The 27470-nt window shown below is 42.8% G+C and overlaps 2 protein-coding genes across 7 annotated transcripts; one reads left to right on the forward strand and one right to left on the reverse strand.

The window, feature by feature from the left end:
• Positions 1 to 1940: 1940 nt before the first annotated feature.
• LOC110488123 (basic leucine zipper and W2 domain-containing protein 2) lies at positions 1941 to 18749 on the reverse strand. 3 transcript variants are annotated; one of them, XM_021560152.2, is made up of 12 exons: positions 18612 to 18746; positions 9774 to 9843; positions 8335 to 8511; positions 6507 to 6610; positions 5905 to 5970; positions 5593 to 5728; positions 5360 to 5469; positions 4987 to 5157; positions 4652 to 4798; positions 4142 to 4280; positions 2909 to 3031; positions 1941 to 2692 (listed from the first exon to the last, which is right to left on the reverse strand). In XM_021560152.2, the coding sequence occupies exons 1-12, from the start codon at positions 18729 to 18731 to the stop codon at positions 2664 to 2666; spliced, it is 1392 nt and encodes a 463-aa protein (XP_021415827.1). In that variant the 5' UTR covers positions 18732 to 18746; the 3' UTR covers positions 1941 to 2663. The 3 variants fall into 3 exon arrangements, 2 of the variants coding, with proteins under 2 accessions (XP_021415827.1, XP_021415828.1); XM_021560153.2 differs by lacking the exon at positions 18612 to 18746 and adding an exon at positions 10231 to 10401; XR_002468352.2 differs by lacking the exons at positions 1941 to 2692; positions 2909 to 3031; positions 4142 to 4280 and adding an exon at positions 4312 to 4369 and having other exon boundaries at positions 4570 to 4798; positions 18612 to 18749.
• Positions 18750 to 19417: 668 nt separating this feature from the next.
• On the forward strand, positions 19418 to 27066 carry LOC110489407 (ankyrin repeat and MYND domain-containing protein 2). Of its 4 annotated transcripts, none has more exons than XR_005041391.1 (5): positions 19418 to 19484; positions 24760 to 24895; positions 25301 to 25429; positions 25577 to 25679; positions 25919 to 27066. XR_005041391.1 is itself a non-coding variant. In XM_036971659.1 (5 exons), the coding sequence occupies exons 1-5, from the start codon at positions 19723 to 19725 to the stop codon at positions 25975 to 25977; spliced, it is 432 nt and encodes a 143-aa protein (XP_036827554.1). In that variant the 5' UTR covers positions 19534 to 19722; the 3' UTR covers positions 25978 to 26400. The 4 variants fall into 4 exon arrangements, 2 of the variants coding, with proteins under 2 accessions (XP_036827553.1, XP_036827554.1); XM_036971659.1 differs by lacking the exon at positions 19418 to 19484 and adding an exon at positions 19534 to 19727 and having other exon boundaries at positions 25919 to 26400; XM_036971658.1 differs by lacking the exon at positions 19418 to 19484 and adding an exon at positions 19521 to 19727 and having other exon boundaries at positions 25301 to 25679.
• The last annotated feature ends 404 nt before the right edge of the window (positions 27067 to 27470 follow it).

Here is a 27470-nt window from a genome sequence, read left to right on the forward strand (position 1 = left end):
ATGTTATCTACAAAATAGCTTCCAACACTCTACTCAGCAAACTGGATGCAGTCTATCACAGTGCCATCCATTTTGATACCAAATCACCTTATACCACCCACCACTGCGACCTGTATGCTTTTGTCGGCTGGCCCTCGCTACATATTCGTTGCCAGACCCACTGGCTCCAGGTCATCTATAAGTCTATGCTAGGTAAAACTCCGCCTTCTCAGTTCTCTGGTCACGATAACAACACCCACCCGTAGCACACATTCCAGCAGGTATATCTCACTTATCATCCCCAAAGTCAACACCTGATTTGGCCGCCTTTCCTTCCAGTTCTCTGCTGCCAGTGACTGGAACGAATTGCAAAAAATCGCTGAAGTTGGAGACTTTTATTTCCCTCACCAACTTCAAACATCAACTATCTGAGCAGCTAACCGATCGCTGCAGCTGTACATAGTCCATCTGTAAATAGCCCACCCAATCTACCTACCTCATCCCCATACTGTTTTTATTTTATTTACTTTTCTGCTCTTTTGCACACCAGTATCTCTACTTGCACATCATCATCTGCTCATTTATCACTCCAGTGTTAATCTGCTAAATTGTAATAATTCGCTCCTATGGCCTATTTATTGCCCTCCTCCTCATGCCATTTGCACACACTGTATATAGACTTTCTTTTTTCTACTGTGTCATTGACTTGTTTGTGTTATTGGCTTGTTTATTGTTTACTCCATGTGTAACTCTGTGTTGTTGTCTGTTACACTGCTGTGCTTTATATTGGCCAGGTCGCAGTTGTAAATGAGAACTTGTTCTCAACTAGCCTACCTGGTTAAATAAAGGTGAAATAAATCAAATAAATTCAAATGTTGATAGAAATTGCAAGTGTTCACACATCCCCTTTAGCATCTATATGGTGACCAACTGTGGTTACCACTATGTGAAATCAATTAGCAATAATGAGTAGTCATTACGTAAGGTTATCATGTATCCTACATGTCATTTAGATGTTTAGACTTCACACACATTTCTGTAGTTCTCAAAATCCATATAGAGTAGACAAAATAGTTACAAATCTATAGGTTTACCAAACGGTTAGTTTAGTGATTAACCATTAAGTGCAGTTGGATTAAGTGATGGTCAAATGTATTTAAATAATTAAGAGAATCGTGTGAAAAGTATTGTGAGCATTGCATTGTGAAAGGCAATTACTTTATATGAAAGGTATTTCTAGATGAAACACGGATTTAGGTTTGATGAAAAAGTTAGTGTGATTTCATGTGTTGTACTTAGTCAATTGAAAAGGTGCTTAAAGTTTTGAAAAAACAGCCTTTTTGTTCATCTGTTTGGAGTTTTGTACGGAGTTGTGAAATTGTACCACATACTTGTGAAAATAGTACCAAAGCAAGAAAAAAAAAGGGCAGGCAACATGCTGCTCTGAGAAACAGACCTACAGTAAATGCAGTAGTATGGCGTTGATGTAATTCTCTAGTTCTACAGTGGAGGTCCCTGTTGCTCATTAACTCCCTGGAGTCTATGACCCAAATGGCAACCTCTTCCCTATGGGCCCTGGTCAAAAGCAGTGCACTAGATAGGGATTAGGGTGTCATTTGGAATGCAAACCCAGTTTGTTTACCCAAGGTCCATTAGAACTCTGGGCCTTTTCACTTGAAGCACAGGACAGAGGTCACAGTAGTGTCAACAGCATTCCTTCACCTGGCCTGTGTATACGCAGGGGCAGAAGCAGGTGCATGAAAGTTACACAACGATTGGCAAGACTTCACCTCTCTTTAATAGCCATCACAATCACCCACTTTCTCATTCAGTTCTGAGTTACTGAGCACCGAACTAATTAGGAAGTCTTTCAATAAACTCTCTTAACCTCCATCAGACATATGAACAGAAGCCTTATTTACTTGCCAATTTATTTAAGAATACAACACAGAAACAATACTAAACAAATGAATACATAGAAAAACACTTTATTAATAAAAATATTAAAGCATTGCCAAGTTACACAAAGTTGAGTTTTCATAAAACGAGGATGACAATCTACTGCAGATTGAGGTCTTGACTTCCTCTCTAAACATGAACAATGTTGGTAAAGGGAGTTCACTGACTGACCTCTAATGAATCCAATTCTTAAAAAAAAAGAAAAAAGCTTAAATATCACAGATGGGTGGTCTTGATAGATGACATCTAGTCTCCTATCCTCCTGAAGTTGAGTCGGAGGTCCCGTGGTTTTTCACTGAGGGTTGCACTGTGATTGAGGAGTCTAGGACCCCTGGTCGATTAGGCAATATGGATGGGCGTGTTCCAGGTCGTTTTTATTGATAGATGACATCTAGTCTCCTATCCTCCTGAAGTTGAGTCGGGAGGTCCCGTGGTTTTTCACTGAGGGTTGCACTGTGATTGAGGAGTCTAGGACCCCTGGTCGGTTAGGCAATATGGATGGGCGTGTTCCAGGTCGTTTTTTATTGCAGTCACACTGCACACATTATCTCATACTTCTTACAATGCCTGGATAAGTATTTATCTTGAATGTAACAGGAACCACATTAATATGATAGTCTAGCAAATCTTCTAAAAATACGAGATGGGGACTACAGGCTGATTGACATATACAGGCCACAGGATGCAGCAGACTTCAGAGTTAGACTCCTTGTTGGGTTGGTCTGCTAGTCCTCCTCTCCCTCAGACTCGGACTCTACATGAGAAAATATACAGATTATTATTAAACAGCTCCTCTTAGTGGTCAAAATAGGAATTACAGGTGAGTGCTCATCACAGCCCAAGTCTACAGAATGTTAATAGTCCAGTTTCATTGATTCAACAATGATTTTCTGAAAATGCAATGGCTTTCTTTTCAGTTATTGATTAGGTTACCTGTAACTGTAACCTGTATTTAACCTGTAAATGGTACCTTCTTCTGCATTTTGCAGCCACTCAACAAACTTCTTCATCTGCTCGACAAAGACACCTTTCCCTTTGGTGGTGTGAGTGTCTTTGTACCACCTCAGAATGGCCTCCTCACTCAACACATCAGCTGGGTGGAGAGAAGACGGACAGAACAGGAACATTTAGCATAGCACCACAAGGAGAAGTTATGTGAAATTGGAATTTCAGTTTACTTCCTAAATTGAAATGGAATTGACCGCAACCCTGACTACTAAGACAAATGAAAGAGATACTTAAAAACTTTGGTTTTTTTATTTTTTTATTTTTTTATTTTTTATTTCACCTTTATTTAACAAGGTAGGCTAGTTGAGAACAAGTTCTCATTTACAACTGCGACCTGGCCAAGATAAAGCATAGCAGTATGAGCAGACAACACAGAGTTACACATGGAGTAAACAATTAACAAGTCAATAACACAGTAGAAAACAAAGGGGGAGTCTATATACAATGTGTGCAAAAGGCATGAGGTAGGCGAATAATTACAATTTTGCAGATTAACACTGGAGTGATAAATGATCAGATGGTCATGTACAGGTAGAGATATTGGTGTGCAAAAGAGCAGAAAAGTAAATAAATAAAAACAGTATGGGGATGAGGTAGGTGAAAATGGGTGGGCTATTTACCAATAGACTATGTACAGCTGCAGCGATCGGTTAGCTGCTCAGATAGCTGATGTTTGAAGTTGGTGAGGGAGATAAGAGTCTCCAACTTCAGCGATTTTTGCAATTCGTTCCAGTCACAGGCAGCAGAGTACTGGAACGAAAGGCGGCCAAATGAGGTGTTGGCTTTAGGGATGATCAGTGAGATACACCTGCTGGAGCGCGTGCTACGGATGGGTGTTGCCATCGTGACAAGTGAGCTGAGATAAGGCGGAGCTTTACCTAGCATGGACTTGTAGATGACCTGGAGCCAGTGGGTCTGGCAACGAATATGTAGCGAGGGCCAGCCGACTAGAGCATACAAGTCGCAGTGGTGGGTGGTATAAGGTGCTTTAGTGACAAAACGGATGGCACTGTGATAGACTGCATCCAGTTTGCTGAGTAGAGTGTTGGAAGCCATTTTGTAGATGACATCGCCGAAGTCGAGGATCGGTAGGATAGTCAGTTTTACTAGGGTAAGCTTGGCGGCGTGAGTGAAGGAGGCTTTGTTTTACATAGAAACTGTGAAACATTGTCCTGTATAAAATGATAACACTGACCTTTGTAGAAGAGCACCACTATCTTGGAGAAGGACTTCATGAAGTGGATATTGTCATAGCAGTACTCCTGGATCCTCAGTAGCAGCACCAGCTCTGACTGGCCCTGGGTGCTGAACGCTGCTAGCAGGGGGGCATAGTGCTGGAGGGGAGAGGATACACACCCCATCAACTGTCATTATATTCATGGTTGATGTTAGCGTTGTGCAGTACTTCAAGGTGTTTGAGAGCCTCCACAGTGACCAGCTCTCATGTTATAGAGTGGTTGGGTTAGGAGTGAGATAAGTTATTAATGGTTGATGTTATGATGTACTTTAAGGTGTTTGAGGGCCTCCACAGTGACCAGCTCTCATGTTATAGAGTGGTTGGGTTAGGAGTGAGATAAGTTATTAATGGTTGATGTTATGATGTACTTTAAGGTGTTTGAGGGCCTCCACAGTGACCAGCTCTCATGTTATAGAGTGGTTGGGTTAGGAGTGAGATAAGTTATTAATGGTTGATGTTATGATGTACTTTAAGGTGTTTGAGGGCTTGCTCGGTGACCAACTCCTCCTTCTTGTTCCACTCCACAGCATTCATGAGAATGTTCCACAGCAGACCAATCACAGCCTGCTCCTGGAGAGCACTCCTCTTCATCTCCTCCTTCACGTACACCACCATCTAGAACCACAGAATAATTCTTTACTGTCCATTATGTTGGAGAATGGAATTTATCATTTTTGCTTCTACAACCCAACCCAGAGACAAACACACCCCAATGAGGGGTTGAAAGCAGAGGGGGACGCAATGCAGTGCTCTTGGAGCTTGTTCAAGGGCACAAAGGCAGGACATGGTATCTGGTATTACACCTCTCGTATGGGGCAGTCCTGAGAGAGGCGCTCCTGCAGTTCTTTCTGCAGCTCCTTGCGTGTTCCCTGAGACTGCTGTACACGCATAAAGTCTGACAGCTCCTTCAGCCCCGCCTCATTGAAGTACTTTGAGAAGTGCTCCATGTTCTGCTTGTTGGCAGGAAACAACTCCTAGAGAAACAACAAGAAGTCTTGACTCAAACAACTTCCAATGAGCTTCAACCCTACAAATTCACTACAACAGTTCCCTTTTGTGGCTGAGCACAGTAAAACAAATTGTAGCACTAACCTCTAGGCCAGAAGTTCCCAACCTTTTCCGTTCCAGGGTTCAAAACCACTGCTCTAGGATACCTGCCTAAAAAGTGTTTCTTACCAGGAGTTTCTTATCCAGGTTAGCCTTCCTCAGGGCTGAGGTGACTGCATTGGCATCTTTCTCAGATATCCATGCCTTGAACATCTTCACCGCAAAGGATGCAGAGATACCTGCAAGATACCAATAACAGACAAGAGTTAGAGAGCAACTTGGAAGAAAGCCAGAGCTATGAATATATGGCAAAAATATATGCCTCAAGACCCCCCCCCCCCCCCCCACCCCCACACACACACCTTCCTTGACAACATTGTCACTGAAGAGGCTGGTGAGGATGGGTGGGGGCAGAGTGCCGTTAGCCAATAGGATACCAGTCAACATAGCCAGCTTGGTCTGCTCTGATTCGCTGAATGCCTTCAGGAACAGCAGAAGCTACGGGATAAAACATCAGGACAGGAAATTATGTAAACTAAAGACAACAGGATAAAAAATATCTACACAGTTGAAGATGCAAAGTCTAAGGATAATCCAAAACATAGGATAATCCAAAACTGAAGTAGAACTGCTGTAGCGACTTCATACGAGCGTGTTTCCTGTGAATACTTTACCTTTTTGATTTCCTCCTCGAAGGCATTCTGCAGGTACTTGTACCTCCTGATAAGCTTGTTAAAAACCTACACAAACACACAGAGGGACATGAGATTCAGTGACAGACACAGAGAGCTGGGACAGAGAGAGACAAACAGATCGTGAAGGAGTGCAGTGACTTTAATCCAGGAGGATAATATAAAAATTGTTGTTGTGGACACACTGGATACTCCCAGGGGATTGGTGGGTATTAGCAGATCTAATACCACTCCACTGCGGGTGTCTCCCTCCGACATCCCCTTCTACCCCAGTCAATGGTAAAACAGAGAGAGTATGTGTATACATGTGTGCTCACGCATTCATGAACAGCCATGGCCTGTTCACCCCACTATCATCTAGAAAGCAAGGTCAGTAAAGGTGCATCAAAGCTGCGACAGAGAGACTGAAGAAAAGATTCCATCCCAAGGCCATCAGACTGTTAAATGGCCATCACTAGCCTGCCTCCACCCAGTACCCTAAATTTGGTCACTGTCACTAGTCGACTACCACCTAGTTACTCTACCATGCACCTTAGAGGCTGCTGTATTTGATTGTGTGTGTGTGTGTGTGTGTGTGTACCAACCTGAGCATAGTGGCGGAGGTTGGCATGGTTCTCCTTGGTGGTAAACACACAGTGTTCTGTCACCTTGGTCTTGTCCCCCTCGTCAATGCGTGTCCCACCGGGAGCTGAGACAGACAGTTATTTACATTACGATTGTAGTGATTGAGAGGGCAGAACCAGCACAGCCGGAGAGGGTAGTGACCCTGGTGCCATAAAGATCAACACACCACTTCAATGACCATCTATCCCGCCCAGCCATAAAGCGATTAGAAAGAAGAGACGAACGGACATAGACAGACGGACAGAAAGACGTGGCAAGTCATCAGGGTCAAGGGTTAAAGCTTTAGCCCCGTTAGCTAGCAGCATGGGTATGTCCTTCCTGTCAGCTATAACTGTAGAATAATCAGAGCGAGACCTACCTATCTACCCTATGTTCATGATTGATTGATTTAACAAAAAGTTGTGGATATCATGGAGATAGTGGCGCATAAGGATGGGAGAGATCAGACCCTGATGTACAGTAATTAGTAATCACACGTTAACTGGATTATTACACAACATTACTACACCCATTCACAGGAAGGAGAGAGAGAGAGAGCGCGCTTTGTTTCCGCCTAGTCAATCATCTATTTACTATCATCTCTCCATTTTTTCCCCCTTTATCTGTTCCACCCCTGAGGTGGCTGTTGACATAGGGTGATCCATTGTTGTATCCTGTTTGGGCTAAATGAGGATGTATGTGAGGGCTTAACTACTCACTACACTTTCTGAAGTCTTAGAGCCGACCTGTTAGATCTGGATCTAATGTCTACTATCCCTGTTGACTTCATAACTGCTTCATAGGACTGCGGTGGATTAAAAAAAAATCATCACTTACTGTATGTATTCATGCAAATATCATACCGTCAGTGTAGCACATTTTATTAATAGTGTGCCTGCATGAACCAGGTACCGAGAGGCTGGTTCCTTTCATGTATCCCTGGTTTCCATCTGAGCTGCTGTCTCTCCCCTGACACTGCCAGGCTCTTATTATAGGAGCAGGGTAAACCGGTTATCTCTAATGGGCTTGACATGCAGTATGCAGTGACTGACACAGGCCCCATCCTGTGTGTGTGTGTGTGTGTGTGTGTGAGAGACGGAGACAGATTGACAGAGACTTTACATTCAATTCATTCTACAAAGATTACACACTGCAGGATGTGAATGAGCATGTGTTTGTGAGTGTGGTCAAAGACATACTCTTTGTGAGAACTCCATGCCATGTAAACAATGAGTGTGTGGGGAGAAAGACAGTGATTATAGAATAAATCTACCAGCTTAGGTCTGCAGGGTCACACTGACCACCAGTTAACAGGACAAAGGGTTCAGCATATTAATCAATGCCCCACCCCCCACCTCACTGAACACAAATATGTGTTCAAGTACCCTCATCTATTAGTGAGGAAAACGTGGGAGTTAGAACAAGTGAATACAGCTCAACGAGCAGTCCACTGACACATACAGGAGGAACAGTGTATCCGGTTCTCTGATAGGCCAGGATGTCTTTGACCCTGGTAATCTGACAAAGCCAGCAGTGATCTGTTTGTCCTTGCCTGAGAGGACATGGGCATGCTTGGTGCCCTAGTGCGAATACTGATACGAAGGGACCAGGATGGCCCATTACGGAGCAGTGAGCTGAAACCAGGTGCAGATGGCCATGATACTGTAGCTACCTTAGTACAACACCTAGCAACCTCATCAAGCGGGGCAGACCTCTTGGTGTAATGGCAAAGATTATGTACTGACAGTCCTGGGACCTGGATTCAAGGCCCGGTCGGGCTGCCTGCTAAATTCGGCGCAATCTACTCACCGAGCATGCTCCCCGCGATGAGGATGTCGAAGAGAGTGTCGGCATAGCGACGGTAGTCGAGTCGGGACCCGGTAACGTCCAGGAACTTGGCTACAGCATCGAGGTCCCCTCCTGCTTCGTTGAGGCCCAGAATAATTGTGTCTCTAAAAACTGTGGGCTCAAACTTCTCCTTTTCATCTGGGTGGGGAGGAAAGGGCAGAGGAGAACATCCTTGTTGCATGTACACTAATGTGTGTTAAACCTTAACACAGTTAACATCAGAAAGTGAGGTATGGTAAACCATGCATAATACAGTAGATTCCTTATGCCAGGGATCATCAACTAGATTCACCTGCAGGTTGATTTTTTTCTTGAGTGGATGGTCAGGGGGCCAGAACAATAATTACAAATAATTGGTAGACTGCAAATTGACCGCAAGAAGCCTAAACAGATTTAATATTTGACTAAAACAATCACGCTTAAATTTGTATACAGATTTTCCTAAATTAAAATCACTTGAAGCGTATTTTCACAATCTTTTACAATACAAATAAAATAAAAATGTGCTCAGAAAACTTGTCGGGCCAAATAAGACATCCCTTCAGTTCCCTAGCCAAGGTGTGATGAGGACAAGGGACCCTGCCCTGATGGGACACTACTTACCCTGGGGGAGAGTTAGCCTCCCCGATTGATCCTCTGTGGTTTTCCCAAAGAACAGTGTCCAAACGATATCCCCTTCATTAACAGATCACTGGGTATCAACACACGGCTCAAGAGAATCAACAAGGTGCCCCACGGAGTATGAACCCAATGTCCCTACGACACTACACGTTCTTCTGCTCTGTGAGTAATATATATAACAACACCCACTGCTTCTGGACTGGCAGGAAGTTCAGCTATAGCCTGGTCCCAGATCTGTTTGGGTGGTCATGTCTGGGAGTTGCCAAGAGAGCACAAACAAGAGAGCTGACGTTCTAGGAACTTAAACATCTTATTGACTGGGAGCCAGCCTGGATCGCAGTAGGTGTTGTGTAAGAGGGAATGTAAAGCCACAACAATCCATTGCTGCAAGATAACCCTAGACACAAAGAGTATTTATAGTCTGTTTATGTGTGGAGAGGACAGAAGAGAACAGGAGAACCCTGCTAAACCTTTGCTGGTCCCTTACTAAGAAGCAGATCTTAATAGGAGAAATCTACGCTAAAAGTGTGCATTGACACTCTGGAGGTCGTGAGACTCAAAAAGATAATCAAGACATCTCACAGTCTTAAAGAGGCAGTTGATTTAAGAAACGGGTTCAATTATTTGGTACTGCAACGTAACATTGTCTGTCGTCTTGACAACATATTGGTATTGCAATTTCACACCATGCATGTTGTCTTGCCAACATACTGTATGTGGTAAACATTAGGCATTGACATTGGGCGTTGACAGCTGTCTGTGGCTGTAACTCAACTCACCCCTTTTCCTGGTCTTGAACCGCTGGCCTGTTAGCACTGGCTTCTGTTGCTTACCGGTATTCATAAAAGTCTTGAGGAAGAAAACACACACACAGAATCAGGAAATGAGCAGACCATTAGCACTACAACATACAATAGTACCATTCCATCGAATGACAGAATAACTTTGTTTCTGTCGGGCCTACTGCAACAGCAGTCTGTAAACAAAACATATTTAAAGGCCTGTAACATTATTTATACGTGTTAATATGCCCAAAATATACAATGTCTGACAGTTTACTAACAGCCAACAAACCATTTAATAATAGTTTATAAGCGCTTCAGTCCACCTCAGACCTTCAAAATGTCACTGAGCAACCATTTATTTTCTACAGGCTTCCACAACTAAAAGTCTTATTTTCTTATGCCCAACTAGAGTCCAGACGGCTAAAGGAACAGGTGAAAGCTCTATGCTTACCGGCTGTGAGTCCCTCTTACCAGTGACAGTGAGTTATTTAGAGTGTCACTGAATGCCCTGTGAATGTATCAGACTTGTCCTGCCTGTCAACCTTGTGCCCTGTGCTATATACTGTATGTTGTAGGCTCATCCCGGTCCATGTCCCTGCAGCGTAAACTAGTCTCTCCCTGATTCGCTCAATCTAATTCCCTCTGAATCCCCCCTCGCCCTCTCTTAGACGCGTGTCAAATTACACCAAGGACATGTCGGACCACGGTACACACACACACTCACACACACACAAAGGTTCTTTGAGGGCACACTCCTCCTTAGGACAGACATATACAGTCAGACAGGCCAGTACTAGAGGGTCAAGTGATTAAGGTACTGTATAATCTACTTTACCACACCAAGACATGTTGTCTGGAGGGGATTCCACAGAGCACACAGTAGTAACCTTGTCCCAGACCTGGATGTGCTTTAGCCAACTTCTCTGACTGGGTGACATATCATAATTGGTACAGCAGTGTCAGGGTACAGGCAAAAGCCAGGGTGACAAGTCTGCTGAAAAAAAATGGAAAAAAACCCAAAACATTTCTGGACAGCTACTAAACAAAAATGCTGAGGATGGCAAATAAAATAGCAGAGTACCCCTCCCATTTGGGTTCAACTCAAGAGTTTGCGCTCCTGCCGTCCAGGAAGCACTACAGACTCCCATGTGTGCCACACAAACTGACCCTGATGAATAAATAAGGAGAACAATAGGGACATGCCATCTCGCTCACCATTTCGCAGTGCATTCTCTTGTACGTAAAGCAAAAATCAGACATTTCGACAAAGAAATATCTAATATGTTTGGCATGACAAGGAATGAGCAGAGCAGGGAGGACTTGTCTGAATTTTACAGATGGGTTTAGGCTGTCTGTATCTGAAATCAAATAAAAGGTGTATTGGTCACGTAAACAGATTTGGAGAAGTTATCACAGGTGCGCCAACAATAGCTAGAAAACAATATGCAAATAATCCCAAAGTAAAAATGCACTCATCAGAACGAGCAATGTCAGAGACCGTAATATAAATACAGGACCAGTCAAAAGTCTGGACACACCTACTCATACCAGCGTTTATTTTCACTATTTTCACTACTCCAGAGTACAGGCCTCGGTGTAACACCCATTCCTCCGACGCTAAAACGCAAATCCGACCATCACCCCTGTGTCTTGTTTTGTCTAGGGGTTTTGTAGTCTATGGGGTTGTGTTCAGTTGAGTGTTCTAGGTAAGTCTATGGTTGCCTGGAGTGGTTCTCAATCAGAGGCAGGTGTTTATCGTTGTCTCTGATTGGGAACCATATTTAGGCAGCCATATTCTTTAGGTATGTTGTGGGTGATTGTTCCTGTCTCTGTGTTTTGCACTAGTTAGGACTGTTTCGGTTTTTCCACGGTTTCTTATTTTGTATAGTGTTCACGTTTTCATCTTTCATTAAAGATGTTTAGAAATTACGACGTCCTCCTCTCCTTCCCAGGAAGAAAACCGTTACACATATATGCTTATTACAATCTATAAAGCATTATAGATGCAAGTGTTACCAACAAATCACATTTGATGGTTAGGGGTTACTTAAGGTTAGAGTGAGCCTCTTGTCTCCCTACAGCTCTGCACAATGTTTATTCTGTAAAAAGACCTCTAGAAAGCACCAGACAATACCCACGGCTTCAGTCTTTTTACCACAGTGAGAGCACAGAGAGCTGAGGACGGATAGTCTGCCTTGGGGGATGGTGGAAGTGGTCCCACAGCAATTATCAGTGTGGAAGATGTAAACAGGACTCACCTGATGTAAACCTCCACACAGTTGTGTCACCTCAGATGTAACATTGTGAAAAGGAGAAGAAAATCTGACATTTTCTGTGATGAGGAATTCAATCTGAATAATGTCCCTTTTCAATACTAGGTGGGGGGGAGATAAAAATCAACCCTCCTTTCACAATATTACTCCTCTGTTCATTTAGGCATCTAGAGCCAAATCTCAGGGTAACAGTCTGTCACGAGAGACTCCTCTGTTAGTGGACCTCTACTCTACTTCATTGACTCCATGACAGAGGACCAATTTGATGTGGATGGCTGCGCTAGTAACGTTGCGGACCAGTTTCATAACCACACGTAGATATGGTCAGTCACAACTAGGGTTGCAAAGGATAGGATATTTTCCAGTAAATTTTCCATGGGACGTTAAGCCCTGGAATTAGGGGAATTAAAAAAACAACAAGTTAGCTTATAACAGTGAACCTTTTTTGTGGGATAAACATGAGGAAATTCTAGGTCCTGCAGGATATTTTGGTTAAACTATCCGCAATTGTATGCACAGTGCACTCTTCCATCACATGTACAGTGCATTCTTCCATCACATGCACAGTGCACTCTTCCATCACATGCACAGTGCATTCTTCCATCACATGTACAGCTGATTCTCAAGATCTTCCACACTAATGAGATGCTATTGAGCTCACACTACTACACTGTCTGAGCCAAGGACTACATGCTTTCTGGTAAGTTTTGATTACAATACTGGGTGGGGTGAATATAATTTTATATGACACTATTTTTTTATTAACTAGTAAATAGTAGCTTACAGCAACGTGTGTTTAAAATAATTTCTAATTTAACAATTTCTGCTAGTTAGTTTTTGCTACCATGTGGGTTTTAGCTTGCTTGAGCCTGCTAACTGAAGAGTGTTAATGCACCTGTTTCCATACATGTTTCATTTTAAAATATTTATCTTACAAAAAGAGTTGAGTACATATGCAAATACTGTGCCAAATCATACGTGAAGAATGTAAAGATGCAGAATCATCTTGCCAAGTGCATAAAGTTCCCTCAGCGCTCACAACAAGCAAACTGACAAAAGTCCCTCTAGTTCTAGTCGAGGTGAAAAGTGATGAATCAGACACCTTATCGATAGCAACAGCTCATGGTCCTCCTGGAATTAGAAGTTGTTTTTTTTACTCAATGGAAGAACATAGAGAAATGCTGATGAATGTCTTTCTCGAGCTGTGTATGCAACTGGTTCACCTCTGATGCTCACAGGCAATGTGTATTGGAAGAGATTTCTGAATGTTTTTCCTCCCAGCATACACACACCTCCAACCAGACATGCTTTATCTACTCATTTGCTGGATGCAGTTCAACAGAGTTCAAGTGAAGGTCAAGCAAATCAGAGAAAGCAGACTGTGTTGCAATCGTCTCTGATGGGTGGTCGAATGTTCATGGGCAAGAAATAATTAACTACATCATCTCAACTAGTATTCTATAAGAGCACATACACAAGGGACAACAGACACACTGTTCTCCACATTGCAGATGAGCTGAAGGCAGTCAATGACCTTGGACCACAGAAGGTATTTGCACTGGTGACAGACAATGCTGCGAACATGAACGCCCATTGGCTGTGCTGCTCATGCATTGAATCTGCTCATCAAGGACATCATGGTACTGAAAAGAATGGAAACACTCTACAAGAGAGCCAAGGAAATGGTTAGGTATGTGAAGGGTCATCAAGTTATAGCAGCAATCTACCTCACCAAGCAAAGTGAGAAGAATAAGAGCACCACATTGAAGCTGCCCAGCAACACCTGTTGGGGTGGTATTGTCATCATGTTTGACAGTCTCCTGGAGAGGAAGGATTTCTCTCCAAGAAATGGCCATATCACAGTCTGCCGATATGGACAGCCCCATCAAGAGGATCCTCCAGGATGATGTATTTTGGGGGAGAATGGTAAGCAGCCTGAAACCTATAGCAGTAGCCATTGCACGGATTGAGGGAGACAATGCCATCCTGATTGATGTTCAGACTCTGCTTGCCGATGTAAAAGAATAAATCTGTACTGCCCACTTCACTGTTGTGCCAAGCAGAGGAAATTCTGAAATACATCAAAAAGAGTGAAGAGTTCTGCCTGAAGCCCATACACGCCGCAGCGTACATGTTGGACCCCAAGTATGCTGGCAAGAGCATCCTGTCTGGTGCAGAGATCAACAAGGCCTTTGGTGTCATTACTACCGTGTCTCACCACCTTGGCCTGGATGAGGGCAAGGTTTTTGGCAGTGTGGCGAAGTACACTTCCAAGCAAGGGCTTTGGGATGGAGATGCAATATGGCAGTCGTGCCAACATATCTCATCAGCCACCTGGTGGAAGGGACTTTGTGGATCTGAGGCTCTTTCCCCTGTTGCCTCCATCATCCTCCAAATCCCACCAACATCAGCCGCCTCAGAGCGCAACTGGTTCTTGTTTGGGAACACACAAACACTGACCAATACAAGGGTTGAAAAATTGGTGGCCATGTGGGCAAATTTGAGGTTTTTTGAGCCTGACAACCAGCCATCCTCAAGGTTGGAAAGTGACAGTGAAGATGAGGCCTCAGAGTCTGATGTTCAAGAGGTGGACATTGAGGAGGTCCAGGGAGAAGACATGGAAACCTGAGAGGAAGACAACCAAAGCTTTAGTTTCTAGATCATTTTACAGATTTAGGAGATGTGATGGATCATTCAATATTCCCTTTCTTTTGTTGTTCAGTGAAATCATCCCATGTGAAGAGTCAACTAATTTAATTAAAATTAAATTTGTAACTAAATTGTTTTTAAAAATGATTTATATTGGAAGGATTTAATCATTTGCAATTATGTCTACGTATGATAAGGCAAAAGGTTTGTTTGTCTCCATATGATATGGTAAATATATTCAATGCAAAAAACATGACATTTAAATGGTATTTATATGCATATATTCCCGTTAATTCCCGTATATTCCCGTTAATTCCGACGGAATGTTTCCATCTGTGAATATTCCCCAAAATGTGCAACCCAAGTCACAACCAGTGCTTTCAAAAACACACCCCTTGTGATTTCACGTCAAACCATGTGCATTGTCACCATCAACACACGTCTACCTGCCACCAACATGCATGCACGGACACATATCAAATGTTATTAGTCATGGGCCTTCCGGGTGGCACAGTGGTTAAGGGCGCTGTACTGCAGTGCCAGCTGTGCCAGCAGAGACTCTGGGTTTGCGCCCAGGATCTGTCGTAGCCGCCCGCGACCGGGAGGTCCGCGGGGCGATGCACAACTGGCCTAGCGTCGTCCGGGTTAGGGAGGGCTTGGCCGGTAGGGATATTCTTGTCTCATCGCGCACCAGCGACTCCTGTGGCGGGCCGGGCTCAGTGCACGCTAACCAAGGTGGCCAGGTGCACGGTGTTTCCTCCGACACATTGGTGCGGCTGGCTTCCGGGTTGGATGCACGCTGTGTTAAGAAGCAGTGCGGCTTGGTTGGGTTGTGTATCGGAGGACGCATGACTTTCAACCTTCGTCTCTCCCGAGCCCGTATGGGAGTTGTAGCGATGAGACAAGATAGTAGCTACTAACAATTGGATACCACGAAATTGGGGAGATAAAGGGGTAAAATCCCCCCCCCCCAAAAAAATGTTATTAGTCACATGCTCCGAATAACACCTCACAGTGAAATGCTTACTTATGAGCCAAGTAATTAAAGAGCAGCAGTTAAATAACACGGGGGGTACCGGTACAGAGTCAATGTGCAGGGGCACCAGTTAGTTGAGGTAATATGTACATGTAGGTAGAGTTATTAAAGTGACATAGATAACAAAAGAGAGTGGCAGCGGTGTGAAGGGGGGGGGTAGCGGCACTGCAAATAGTCTGGGTAGCCATTTGGAATAGGTTTGTTGAGCCCTCTTCATGACTGTCTTGGTGTGCTTGAGCTTGATAGTTTGTTGGTGATGTGGACACCAAGGAACTTGAAGCTCTCAACCTGCTCCACTACAGCCCCGTCAATGAGAATGGGGGTGTGCTCTGTCCTCTTTTTCCTGTAGTCCACAATCACCTCCTTTGTCTTGATCACATTGAGGGAGAGGTTGTTGTCCTGGCACCACACGGCCAGGTCTGACCTCATCCCTATAGACTGTTTCGCCTACCACTCTTGTCTCATCAGCAAATGTAATGATGGTGTTGGAGTCATGCCTGTCCATGCAGTCATGAGTGAACAGGGAGTACAGGAGGGCACTGAGCACACACCCCTGAGCACCCGTGTTGAGGATCAGCGTGGCAGATGTGTTGTTACCTACCCTTACCACCTGGCGGCAGCCCAGGGAGGTGTTTAGTCCCAGGGTCCTTAGCTTATGGATGAGCTTTGGGGGCACTATGATGTTGAGCACTGAGCTGTAGTAAATTAATAACATTCTCACATAGGTGTTCCTTTTGTCCAGGTGGGAAAGGGCAGTGTGGAGTGCAACATCTGTGGATCTGTTAGGGTGGTATGCAAATTGGAGTGGGTCTAGGGTTTCTGGGATGATGGTGTTGATGTGAGCCATGACCAGCCTTTCAAAGCACTTTATGGCTACATATGTGAGTGCTATGGTAGTAATTTAGGCAGGTTACCTTAGTGTTCTTGGGCACAGGGACTATGGTGGTCTACTTAAAACATGTTGGTATTACAGACTCGGACAGGTTGTACACACAGGCTTTGTAGGCCTGTCCAACTGACATTCAATGCCCAAAATACAATTCCTGGAAACAGGCAACAGTCGCCAGAGAATGCTGACAGGGAGACTCAACAGCCTCTGTGGAGCTCAATGTTTCTGATAAGAACTACAGAAAGTGTGTGCTGGTATGAGAGAATGACATTGAAACGTGACTACAGTATAAACAGACTGGTCTCATAGATTAGACATAACATAGTAAACATGTTACATTTGGTACGGTTAAATAAGACAGATGGTTAAAACAAAAGTAGAGTGGTTGGTCAGGCTGGATGGCTAGGTGTATAATGCGAACGTCTAGCAACCCAAAGGTTGTGAGTTTGAATATCATCAGGGACAACCTTAGCAATTTTCAACTACTTACTACATTTGAGCTACTTAGCATGTTAGGTAACCCTAACATGAACCCAAACCACTAACCCCTAGCCTAGCTAACGTTAACCACCAAGTTAGAATTCATATAATATTGTATGTTTTGTAAATTTGTAACATAGTGTAACGACCCTGGGTTTATAAGCGCGGAAATCGACTCTGCCGTTTGAGCATGCTTTTACGGCACAGTCGATAGCGCGCCGGAGCTCGGGCTCGAAGGTCGAGGGTTCGAGACCTGCTCCCTGCTGTTTGATTACACTGGTGTCAGAAGTGGGATAAAACCCAGGGTCGTTACAATATCATACGAAATGGGGTGTCTCGGATTTATGTACAGAATAATACGAAATGCTCTGAGATTAGGTTGGTATAAAATAATGCACCTCAATAAGTGAGTGCCCTATCATATTGTAGGTTGGCATTTTGTCATGTTTGTTCTGGAGGTACTAGCTAGACTCTGTAACAATAACCACATAAAATCAGATTTTAATCCTAGCCCGAACCTTAACCTCACCGCTAACCCTAACCATAAAATAAGACCAAAAACCTTATTTTTGTTTCATGAAATTTTACAATAGACACTATTTTGACTTTGCAGCTAAGGGGAAATAGCTCAAGTTCTTCCTCAAGGACAAGCCTCATGATTCAGACTTTATTTTCCCTTACGGTTAAGGTATAATTCAATACAAAACCGTAAATGATTTATAATCCACATGATAATTCAAATGCCCTGTTGCTGCTGTAGCAAACTGTCTACTATAGCCATTTAGCCAATGCACTCCCAACGAGCTCAGCAGCAGAGCGGTTACCTCGATCGTTATTATTGGATCACTGATAATCTGTACACGTGAAGACAGAGAGAGCTGCATATGATTATTTTATTAGGCAAGTCAGTTAAGAACAAATTATTATTTACAATAACGGCCCAACCATAACCCGGAAGATGCTGGGCTAAATTGTGCGTCGCCTTGTGGGACTTGTGGGACTCCCAATCACGGCTGGAATCGAACTCTGAGATGCAGTGCCTTAGACAGCTGTGCCATTCGGGAGCCCCGAGGCTATTCAATTCCAAATATACCCGAATGCCAGTCTCGTTCTCCAATATGTTATTAGGTCTTTGGAGGACGTGGGCACTATCATGTCACAAATAATGTTTATAAAGCTTCTTTAAAATGATACATAATAGGTAGTAGCTACATTGTACAGTAAGTAGCCCATGCCCGTAGTCATTTCCAAAAACCGCCCAACCCCTGCGCGCACCTGTAGCGCACCTCATGGTCGGCAGAACCAGCTTGATATTTGTCGAATAAAACAACTTCTATAAAGAAGTACTTACGACGAACAACAAACAGTTTAGGAGAGTGTAAGGCATGATTTAAATTCCGTTACATGACTAAACTTGTCACAAAATCTCGCCAAACTAATCAAGTTTAACAGTTAAACCTGAAATAGTATTACATTTCACGATGTGAAATACTTGAGGGACTTACCCTGCAGTGGTTGACTCTACAACAAGTTGAGATGACAGAAGAGAATAAAGAATAGGCACTTATCGCAGCGTCGGACTGACCACTTGAAATACAGTCGGGATAAACCAAAGACGTCAGCATAGTGGAATCCAGGCAGAATTAAATATACCAAACGATGACAACATACGGCGATCTTTGTACTTCAAATACATTTATTACAAACAATTTGATTATAAAGAATAATAATATATATGTTCGATATACATGCATGACATTAACGCTATGGACATTCTGTCACCGCTTTCTTCACATTGTGGTGTAGTCCAAGGATGGTTTATTCCTTTTAGAAATTTGGTGAAGTAAATCATCTTCTACTGTCGTCATGTCAAATGGAGTGACGAGTTTGGGATAAATCCATATCCACAGCCATATATTGTTTGTCAACACTTGTGAACTCAGAATATTAATTACATGTGAACAACAAAGATAATGGCTGCTCCCAAGAAAGGTGATATTTCAGCACACGAGCGGGAAATATTTAAGGTTATTGCTGCAGGTAAATTGCTTGAAGATTTTTTTTTGCCTGACTTTGTAAACACGCTTTTCTGTTATATTGATTTTTTCAGTGCATATTGCCACAATATTGTCTTGCGTTGTGACACCAATATGATTAAAGCAATTATCCACAGGCATTTTTGCTGTTGTCATGTATACTCCCTCATCCGCCTCTAGGTCATCAGGCTGCTGATTATCCCGCACACCTGTCACCAACGTCAAGCGCACCAGCACCTCATGACACTCACCTGGACTCCATCACCTCCTTGATTATCTTCCCTACATCTGTCACTCCCCTTGGTTCTTTCCTCAGGTGTTATGGACTTTGTTTTCATGTCGGTGAGATGTTTGTGGGTGATGTTGATTGGGTTGTTAATTAAAACACTCCCTGTACCTGCTTCCTGACTCTCAGCACACTCGTTACAGCTGTAATAATTTTATAGTAATAATTTCATTAGCCTAGGTTACTTCCCATAGTAGTCGCAATAACACTATGACAAATTAAATATATTTGTATACCAAACTGCTGGAGTGCAGCTGTTTTCACAATCGCAGTTTCTTGCCAAATTGTATACCTATGGGGTGAGAATGAGATATTGCACAGATCATTTATAAGAGAATGTATGAGATCGAGGTATTGCATGTTTCAATCTATATCTAAAATCTCTCTCAGGTGATGTGCAAGATGTTGTAGAGCTGCTGGGCTCCAATGATGTCAGAGTCAACTGTCTGATGAGGTATGGATGGGGCTAGGGAGTCTTGTGGAAATCTGACAATGTTACCTGTGGCGTTTGTGTCATTTGTCAATGCTAAAATGAGATTTGTCATTCATTTGCACAAGATATCCTTGTCCCAGATCCATATGCTAGCCATAAATACCCCTGAGATGTTTAGAATATTATAAACCATAACTGTCATTTAAAAGTGAATTTCACTAAAATCCTCTACACATACATGCTAATGGTTAGTGCCACAAACAGAGTGATGTAATTGGGATGATGTAGCCATAGAGGCGTGTGTAACGTGGGTGTAGGCCTGCAGCGTGTGTTTTCCATTGTTATGTAGACAGATGGCGAAGACTCTTGAGGGCAGGATGCAGTACTCCAGGACGTTCCACAATAGCATCACGCTGCCACTAGATGTAACCCACAGACTACTTCAGACCACGTGTTGTGTTGTGTTGTGTCCAGTCTGTCAGAATCAGATGGGGCAGCAGAGATGACAGTATATACTTTGGTGCTGCTGCCCGCTTTAGATCTGTCTGAAGAGATCTATCTGTCTGGACGTGAACGCAGGACACAGAGAGAGGTAACACTCTCAGACCTCTTCTATATAAGCCTGCTGGCTACAGTCATGTTTTATTAGTTGTATGTACAGGTTACACATGGTATACATCGTCAGGGCAGTGCACCAATGTACAAGAATAGTCTGATCTGTTTTGACTGTCTAACCAACTGCATACGCCTGGTGGCTGTCATTCTTCAGTTAGATGAGAGAACCTAGTTATTTACAAGTGTTTTTCTGAGTCAGTTATGAAGTCATAGGAGAGTGTTTATTCTGTAGCCTACCAAGTGACCAGTCAGTACTCAGCTTGAGGTTTCTGCCACAGTGTTTCTGTGAAGATTAGTGCTTCTTTACGTAATAGGATTTCAGTTTGTTGAAACATTGGAAAGTGTTAATTTGTTTCTCTTGAACAGCTTTGTTTGACATCTTCTCTAGAACATGAGCTGTGACGGCTTCGCTCTCACACACTCTTAGGAAAAAAAAGGTGCTCTCTAGAACCTAAACGTGTTCTTTGGCTGTCCCCATATGAGAGCCCTTTGGAGAACCCTTTTTGGTTACAGGTAAAACCCTTTTATTCCAGATAGAACCCTTTCCACTGGGGGTTCTACATGGAACCCAAAGGGGTTCTTCAAAGGGCTCTCCAATGGGGACAGCTGAATAAGCCCTTTGGAATCCTCGCTCTTTATAGTTCTCTCCCTCGCTCTTTATAGTTCAATTCAATTCAAGGGCTTTATTGGCATGGGAAACATGTGTTAACATTGCCAAAGCAAGTGAGGTAGACAACATATAAAGTGAAAAACAACAAAAATTAACAGTAAACATTACACATACAGAGGTTTCAAAACAGTAAAGACATTACAAATGTCATATTATATATATATATATATATATATATATATATATATATACAGTGTTTTAACAATGTACAAATGGTTAAAGGACACAAGATAAAATAAATAAGCATAAATATGGGTTGTATTTACAATGGTGTGTGTTCTTCACTGGTTGCCCTTTTCTCGTGGCAACAGGTCACAAATCTTGCTGCTGTGATGGCACACTGTGGAATTTCACCCAGTAGATATGGGAGTTTTTCAAATTTGGATTTGTTTTCGAATTCTTTGTGGATCTGTGTAATCTGAGGGAAATATGTCTCTCTAATATGGTCATACATTGGGCAGGAGGTTAGGAAGTGCAGCTCAGTTTCCACCTCATTTTGTGGGCAGTGAGCACATAGCCTGTCTTCTCTTGAGAGCCATGTCTACCTACGGCGGCCTTTCTCAATAGCAAGGCTATGCTCACTGAGTCTGTACATAGTCAAAGCTTTCCTTAATTTTGGGTCAGTCACAGTGGTCAGGTATTCTGCCGCTGTGTACTCTCTGTTTAGGGCCAAATAGCATTCTAGTTTGCTCTGTTTTTTTGTTAATTCTTTCCAATGTGTCAAGTAATTATCTTTTTGTTTTCTCATGATTTGGTTGGGTCTAATTGTGCTGTTGTCCTGGGGCTCTGTAGGGTGTGTTTGTGTTTGTGAACAGAGCCCCAGGACCAGCTTGCTTAGGGGACTCTTCTCCAGGTTCATCTCTCTGTAGGTGATGGCTTTGTTATGGAAGGTTTGTGAATCACTTCCTTTTAGGTGGTTGTAGAATTTAACGGCTCTTTTCTGGATTTTGATAATTAGTGGGTATCGGCCTAATTCTGCTCTGCATGCATTATTTGGTGTTCTACGTTGTACACGGAGGATATTTTTGCAGAATTCTGCGTGCAGAGTCTCAATTTGGTGTTTGTCCCATTTTGTGAAGTCTTGGTTGGTGAGCGGACCCCAGACCTCACAACCATAAAGGGCAATGGGCTCTATGACTGATTCAAGTATTTTTAGCCAAATCCTAATTGGTATGTTGAAATGTATGTTTCTTTTGATGGCATAGAATGCCCTTCTTGCCTTGTCTCTCAGATCGTTCACAGCTTTGTGGAAGTTACCTGTGGCGCTGATGTTTAGGCCAAGGTATATATAGTTTTTTGTGTGCTCTAGGGCAACAGTGTCTAGATTGAATTTGTATTTGTGGTCCTGGTGACTGGACCTTTTTTGGAACACCATTATTTTGGTCTTACTGAGATTTACTGTCAGGGCCCAGGTCTGACAGAATCTGTGCATAAGATCTAGGTGCTGCTGTAGGCCCTCCTTGGTTGGTGACAGAAGCACCAGATCATCGGCAAACAGCAGACATTTGACTTCGGATTCTAGCAGGGGGAGGCCGGGTGCTGCAGACTTTTCTAGTGCCCGCGCCAATTCGTTGATATATATGTTGAAGAGGGTGGGGCTTAAGCTGCATCCCTGTCTAACCCCACGACCCTGTGTGAAGAAATGTGTGTTTTTTGCCAATTTTAACCGCACACTTGTTGTTTGTGTACATGGATTTTATAATGTCGTATGTTTTACCCCCAACACCACTTTCCATCAGTTTGTATAGCAGACCCTCATGCCAGATTGAGTCGAAGGCTTTTTTGAAATCAACAAAGCATGAGAAGACTTTGCCTTTGTTTTGGTTTGTTTGGTTGTCAATTAGGGTGTGCAGGGTGAATACATGGTCTGTTGTACGGTAATTTGGTAAAAAGCCAATTTGACATTTGCTCAGTACATTGTTTTCATTGAGGAAATGTACGAGTCTGCTGTTAATAATAATGCAGAGGATTTTCCCAAGGTTACTGTTGACACATATTCCACGGTAGTTATTGGGGTCAAATTTGTCTCCACTTTTGTGGATTGGGGTGATCAGTCCTTGGTTCCAAATATTGGGGAAGATGCCAGAGCTAAGGATGATGTTAAAGAGTTTTAGTATAGCCAATTGGAATTTGTTGTCTGTATATTTGATCATTTCATTGAGGATACCATCAACACCACAGGCCTTTTTGGGTTATTTTGTCCTGTAACTCATTCAATGCAATTGGATAATCCAGTGGGTTCTGGTAGTCTTTAATAGATGATTCTAAGATCTGTATTTGATCATGTATATGTTTTTGCTCTTTATTCTTTGTTATAGAGCCAAAAAGATTGGAGAAGTGGTTTACCCATACATCTCCATTTTGGATAGATAATTCTTCTTGTTGTTGTTTGTTTAGTGTTTTCCAATTTTCCCAGAAGTGGTTAGAGTCTATGGATTCTTCAATTGCATTGAGCTGATTTCTGACATGCTGTTCCTTCTTTTTCCGTAGTGTATTTCTGTATTGTTTTAGTGATTCACCATAGTGAAGTTCTCTCCCTCGCTCTTTATAGTTCTCTCCCTCGCTCTTCATAGTTCTCTCCCTCGCTCTTTATAGTTCTCTCCCTCGCTCTTTATAGTTCTCTCTCTCTCTCTCCCTCGCTCTTTATAGTTCTCTCTCTCTCTCCCTCCCTCGCTCTTTATAGTTCTCTCTCTCTCTCCCTCCCTCGCTCTTTATAGTTCTCTCTCTCTCTCCTTCCCTCGCTCTTTATAGTTCTCTCTCTCTCCCTCCCTCGCTCTTTATAGTTCTCTCTCTCTCTCCCTCCCTCGCTCTTTATAGTTCTCTCTCTCTCTCACTCTTTATAGTTCTCTCTCTCTCTCTCTCCCTCGCTCTTTATAGTTCTCTCTCTCTCCCTCGCTCTTTATAGTTCTCTCTCTCTCTCCCTCACTCTTTATAGTTCTCTCTCTCTCTCTCCCTCGCTCTTTATAGTTCTCTCGTTCTCTCCCTCGCTCCGTCTCTTTGTCTAACATTCTCTAACACTTTCTACCCCCCTCCCCCAGCTGGTGCTTCTGATCAGGGAATGCCCTCTGCTGGTGGACGTGGGCGCATTAGAGAAGTGTTACCATGTCATGGACCGGCTATGTGAGCAGTGTGTGAAGTAGCAGGATATGAACGTGGTGCTGGCCATGAAGATGCACTACATTAGCTATGTGCTGCAGAAATGCATGGCCTTTCTTCTGGACTGTGATTTAAAAAAATGTTTTATTTCACCTTTATTTAACCAGGTAGGCTAGTTGAGAACAAGTTCTCATTTGCAACTGCGACCTGGCCAAGATAAAGCGTAGCAATTCGACACATACATCAACACAGAGTTACACATGGAATAAACAAAACATATAGTCAATAATACAGTAGAACAAAAGAAAAGATTGCATTGCTAGCATTCTAACCTGTACCCATCCAATTTAATTATTTCTTTTAACATTTACAGACTAACCATTGGGTACTAATTGTTGTGTTTTATAGTGCTTTATATTGCGTGCATACCTTATGTAAACTGTATCGACAGTTCCCTAGACAATTTCCATGTTTCATTGTCTTTAAAATATATTTTTTTGTAAATCTCTTCTCTCAGCCTGTTGAAGGGGAGGGATGGAGATGGTTTTCCTCAGTACCAGGAGAAGTTCATTAGAGACTGCATCAGGAAGTTTCCCTGCTGTGAAGCCGCACTGCTACAGCAGCAGGTCATGAGCATCGCAACAGTGGAGATCGTGAGTGAACTTCCACTCATTCATCCATTCAAACCTTCCTTTGACTTAGGTCTCATCCCCCAAAATTGTTTTAAACTGCATTGTTGGTTAAGGGCTTGTAAGTAAGCATTTCACTAAGTTCTACCCCTGTTGTATTCGGTGCATGTGACAAACAACACTTGATTTGATTTGGTGTAAGGCTCCTATGGACTCATGTAATTTGTCCCTGCGGAAATGAATCAATTGAAGATGGATTGGATTATGCAAAACATTTTAAATGTGTAATTTGCATATTAAGGAGACCATGTTCATTCTCAATTAATTTAGATTATATTGACAATTGATGTTATTACAAATGCCTTTCTGTATGGCAATGTTCACTCTTCAATGTTTAACATTCCATGTTCCACTGCTTCTCGTCTCCAGGGTAACGACCAGACAGCGTTCTCAGTATTAACCCAGGCTCTCATGGGTAAGATGACCTTCATAGATGCTGATTTCTGCACTACGTGTGGAGAGAGAGGGGCAGAGAAGAGATGTTCCCTCTGCAACATGGTAGGAAAACCACCTCCGAACTCTGATACAGAAGCACGTGGTTTCTCTCATTTGTTTCCCTCTCTATTACTTTGGTTACACTTAATGATTTCAGCCATGAATACGCCATGCTTATATGCTAATAAATGTTTTATTTTACTACTACAGGTGACTTACTGTGGCCTGATTTGTCAGCGACTCCACTGCCCCACCCATAAGATCTGTAGAGGACTGCAGGAGAAGGATACCCCGAGACTGAGGGAGCACTGTGGTAAACTACGCACTCCTATCTGTTGAAAACATATACAATAGGTTTGCTATAGTTATACTACACTGTGCTATGTTGCTCCATACTGGACATGCTTTTTAGACCAGGAATAGGCTTATTCTGAGTGTGGGATACAGGCCACAATAGCCTACTTTACTACTGTAGCTTGTTACATACTTGTAGCTTTCTGATGCCTTCAAAGTTCAGCTTTAGACTGTTTCCCCTCTCTATCCTGGGTCCAGACGAGGAGAGTGACATGGTGAAGGAGACAGCCAGCTTCCTGGCAGAGCTGCGTTTTTAAGGCAGAGGAGCATTGCGTCGTTAGGGTGTCCCAGTCCCTCAGCGCCAGACCAGCTAAACTGTCCCTCCACATCCTCAGAGGGACCACTGTCCTGCCACCAGGAATGAGAAGGACTGCTGGTGTTCTTTTCTACTGGGTAGTTAATTGATTCATTGATGAAATGTTACTGATTGGCCAGAGTTCAGTGAAATTAATAATGAAGTTATATTGAACTGAATTGATTCCATTCACTTGGTGTATGAGGTCTGAATCAATCCCTGATTTAAAGGAGAATGATGAAAATCAGCATTATTACTGATTGGCCAGGATGTCCAGATTGAGAGAAAGGGGAATGATGAAAATCAGCATTATTACTGATTGGCCAGGATGTCCAGATTGAGAGAAAGGGGAGAGTGAGGATGAATGCTTTATTCACCAAGCAGCTGGACTGGAGTTTAAGGAAGGACTGTTACTATGGACCCAATGAGGTCTATTCTGTTTAGAATAGGGGAGACTGAAGTATTCAGGGTGTGTATATGATGCACAATAGCATATTGGGTGCGTTTACACAGGCAGCCCAACTCTGATCTTTTGCCCCCCAAACATATTTTGACCAGTCAGATCAGATCTTTTGCTGAAAATTGGGCAAAAGATAAGAATTGGACTGCCAGTGTAAAAACAGCCATTGAGGTGTAGTTGTATTGGCTCTAATGTGACTTGCTAGTTTGCATGTCTTTTGAGCAAATTCTTTCTTATTTCAAATGTGAGCCTTTAATAATCTTTAACGTCTTAAAATAACAATTTCCTCCCTTACATTTGTAATGTGAAAAATACTTTCATGTATAAATAGGACCACCTGACTGAACAATACGTGTCATTGTTATGGCAGTGGATAAAACACACAATATGTGTTACTCTAAACTTGTGATTTCCTTCTATAACTTGAGACCCATGGATCATCTTACCAGTGATGTATCCATATCAGTCCATGTCACAGATGATCCACGGATGACCCAATGACGATCTGACTTCAATGCTGGACCAACATTTACACCCAATTGAAAATGTAAAACTGGGAACCAAAACAAATGGCAATCACATCAATAAAGAGTGCCTTAATAGTTGTCCTTCACTGTCCATTTTGTTGTTATGGGGACATTCCCATATTTTTGTTTTGCCACTAGATGGCAGCTTTCCCCTTTATTGCCATCCATTGCAATGATTCTAATGACTGGTTATTCAGCTACTGCACTCTGTCGGCAGGGTTCAAAGGGTACTGGAGCATGATGTTTTGGCTGAATCTATAGTTCTATACAATATGCTGTCAGACTTTCTTTGCAGAGAGTGAGCATTCTCTACATAAAACAATGTTCATTCCAATTCTCATAGTGCAGACAGTAACCTTTAATTCATAGTCATGTGTCAGCCAGTCAAGACACAAGGTCTTCATAAACAAATACATCTCCCAATATTTCAATAACTCCATTGTTGACCTGTTTTTGTTAGCGGCCTCC

This window comes from Oncorhynchus mykiss, chromosome 32 (genome assembly GCF_013265735.2).
Source record: "Oncorhynchus mykiss isolate Arlee chromosome 32, USDA_OmykA_1.1, whole genome shotgun sequence".
In the NCBI taxonomy this organism is placed as follows: Eukaryota; Metazoa; Chordata; class Actinopteri; order Salmoniformes; family Salmonidae; genus Oncorhynchus; species Oncorhynchus mykiss.

Excerpts from the sequence above, each read along its gene's own strand:
- LOC110489407 (XM_036971658.1), top strand. Across the intron at positions 24,896-25,300 it reads GCATCGCAACAGTGGAGATC|GGTAACGACCAGACAGCGTT; the intron begins GTGAGTGAACTT and ends TCTCGTCTCCAG. Across the intron at positions 25,680-25,918 it reads GAGACTGAGGGAGCACTGTG|ACGAGGAGAGTGACATGGTG; the intron begins GTAAACTACGCA and ends TCCTGGGTCCAG.
- LOC110488123 (XM_021560152.2), bottom strand. The coding sequence starts at position 18,731 with ATGCTGACGTCTTTGGTTTATCCCGACTGTATTTCAAGTGGTCAGTCC. Across the intron at positions 6,611-8,334 it reads CATCGCGGGGAGCATGCTCG|CTCCCGGTGGGACACGCATT; the intron begins GTGAGTAGATTG and ends TGTCTGTCTCAG. Across the intron at positions 5,971-6,506 it reads ACCTCCGCCACTATGCTCAG|GTTTTTAACAAGCTTATCAG; the intron begins GTTGGTACACAC and ends GTGTTTGTGTAG.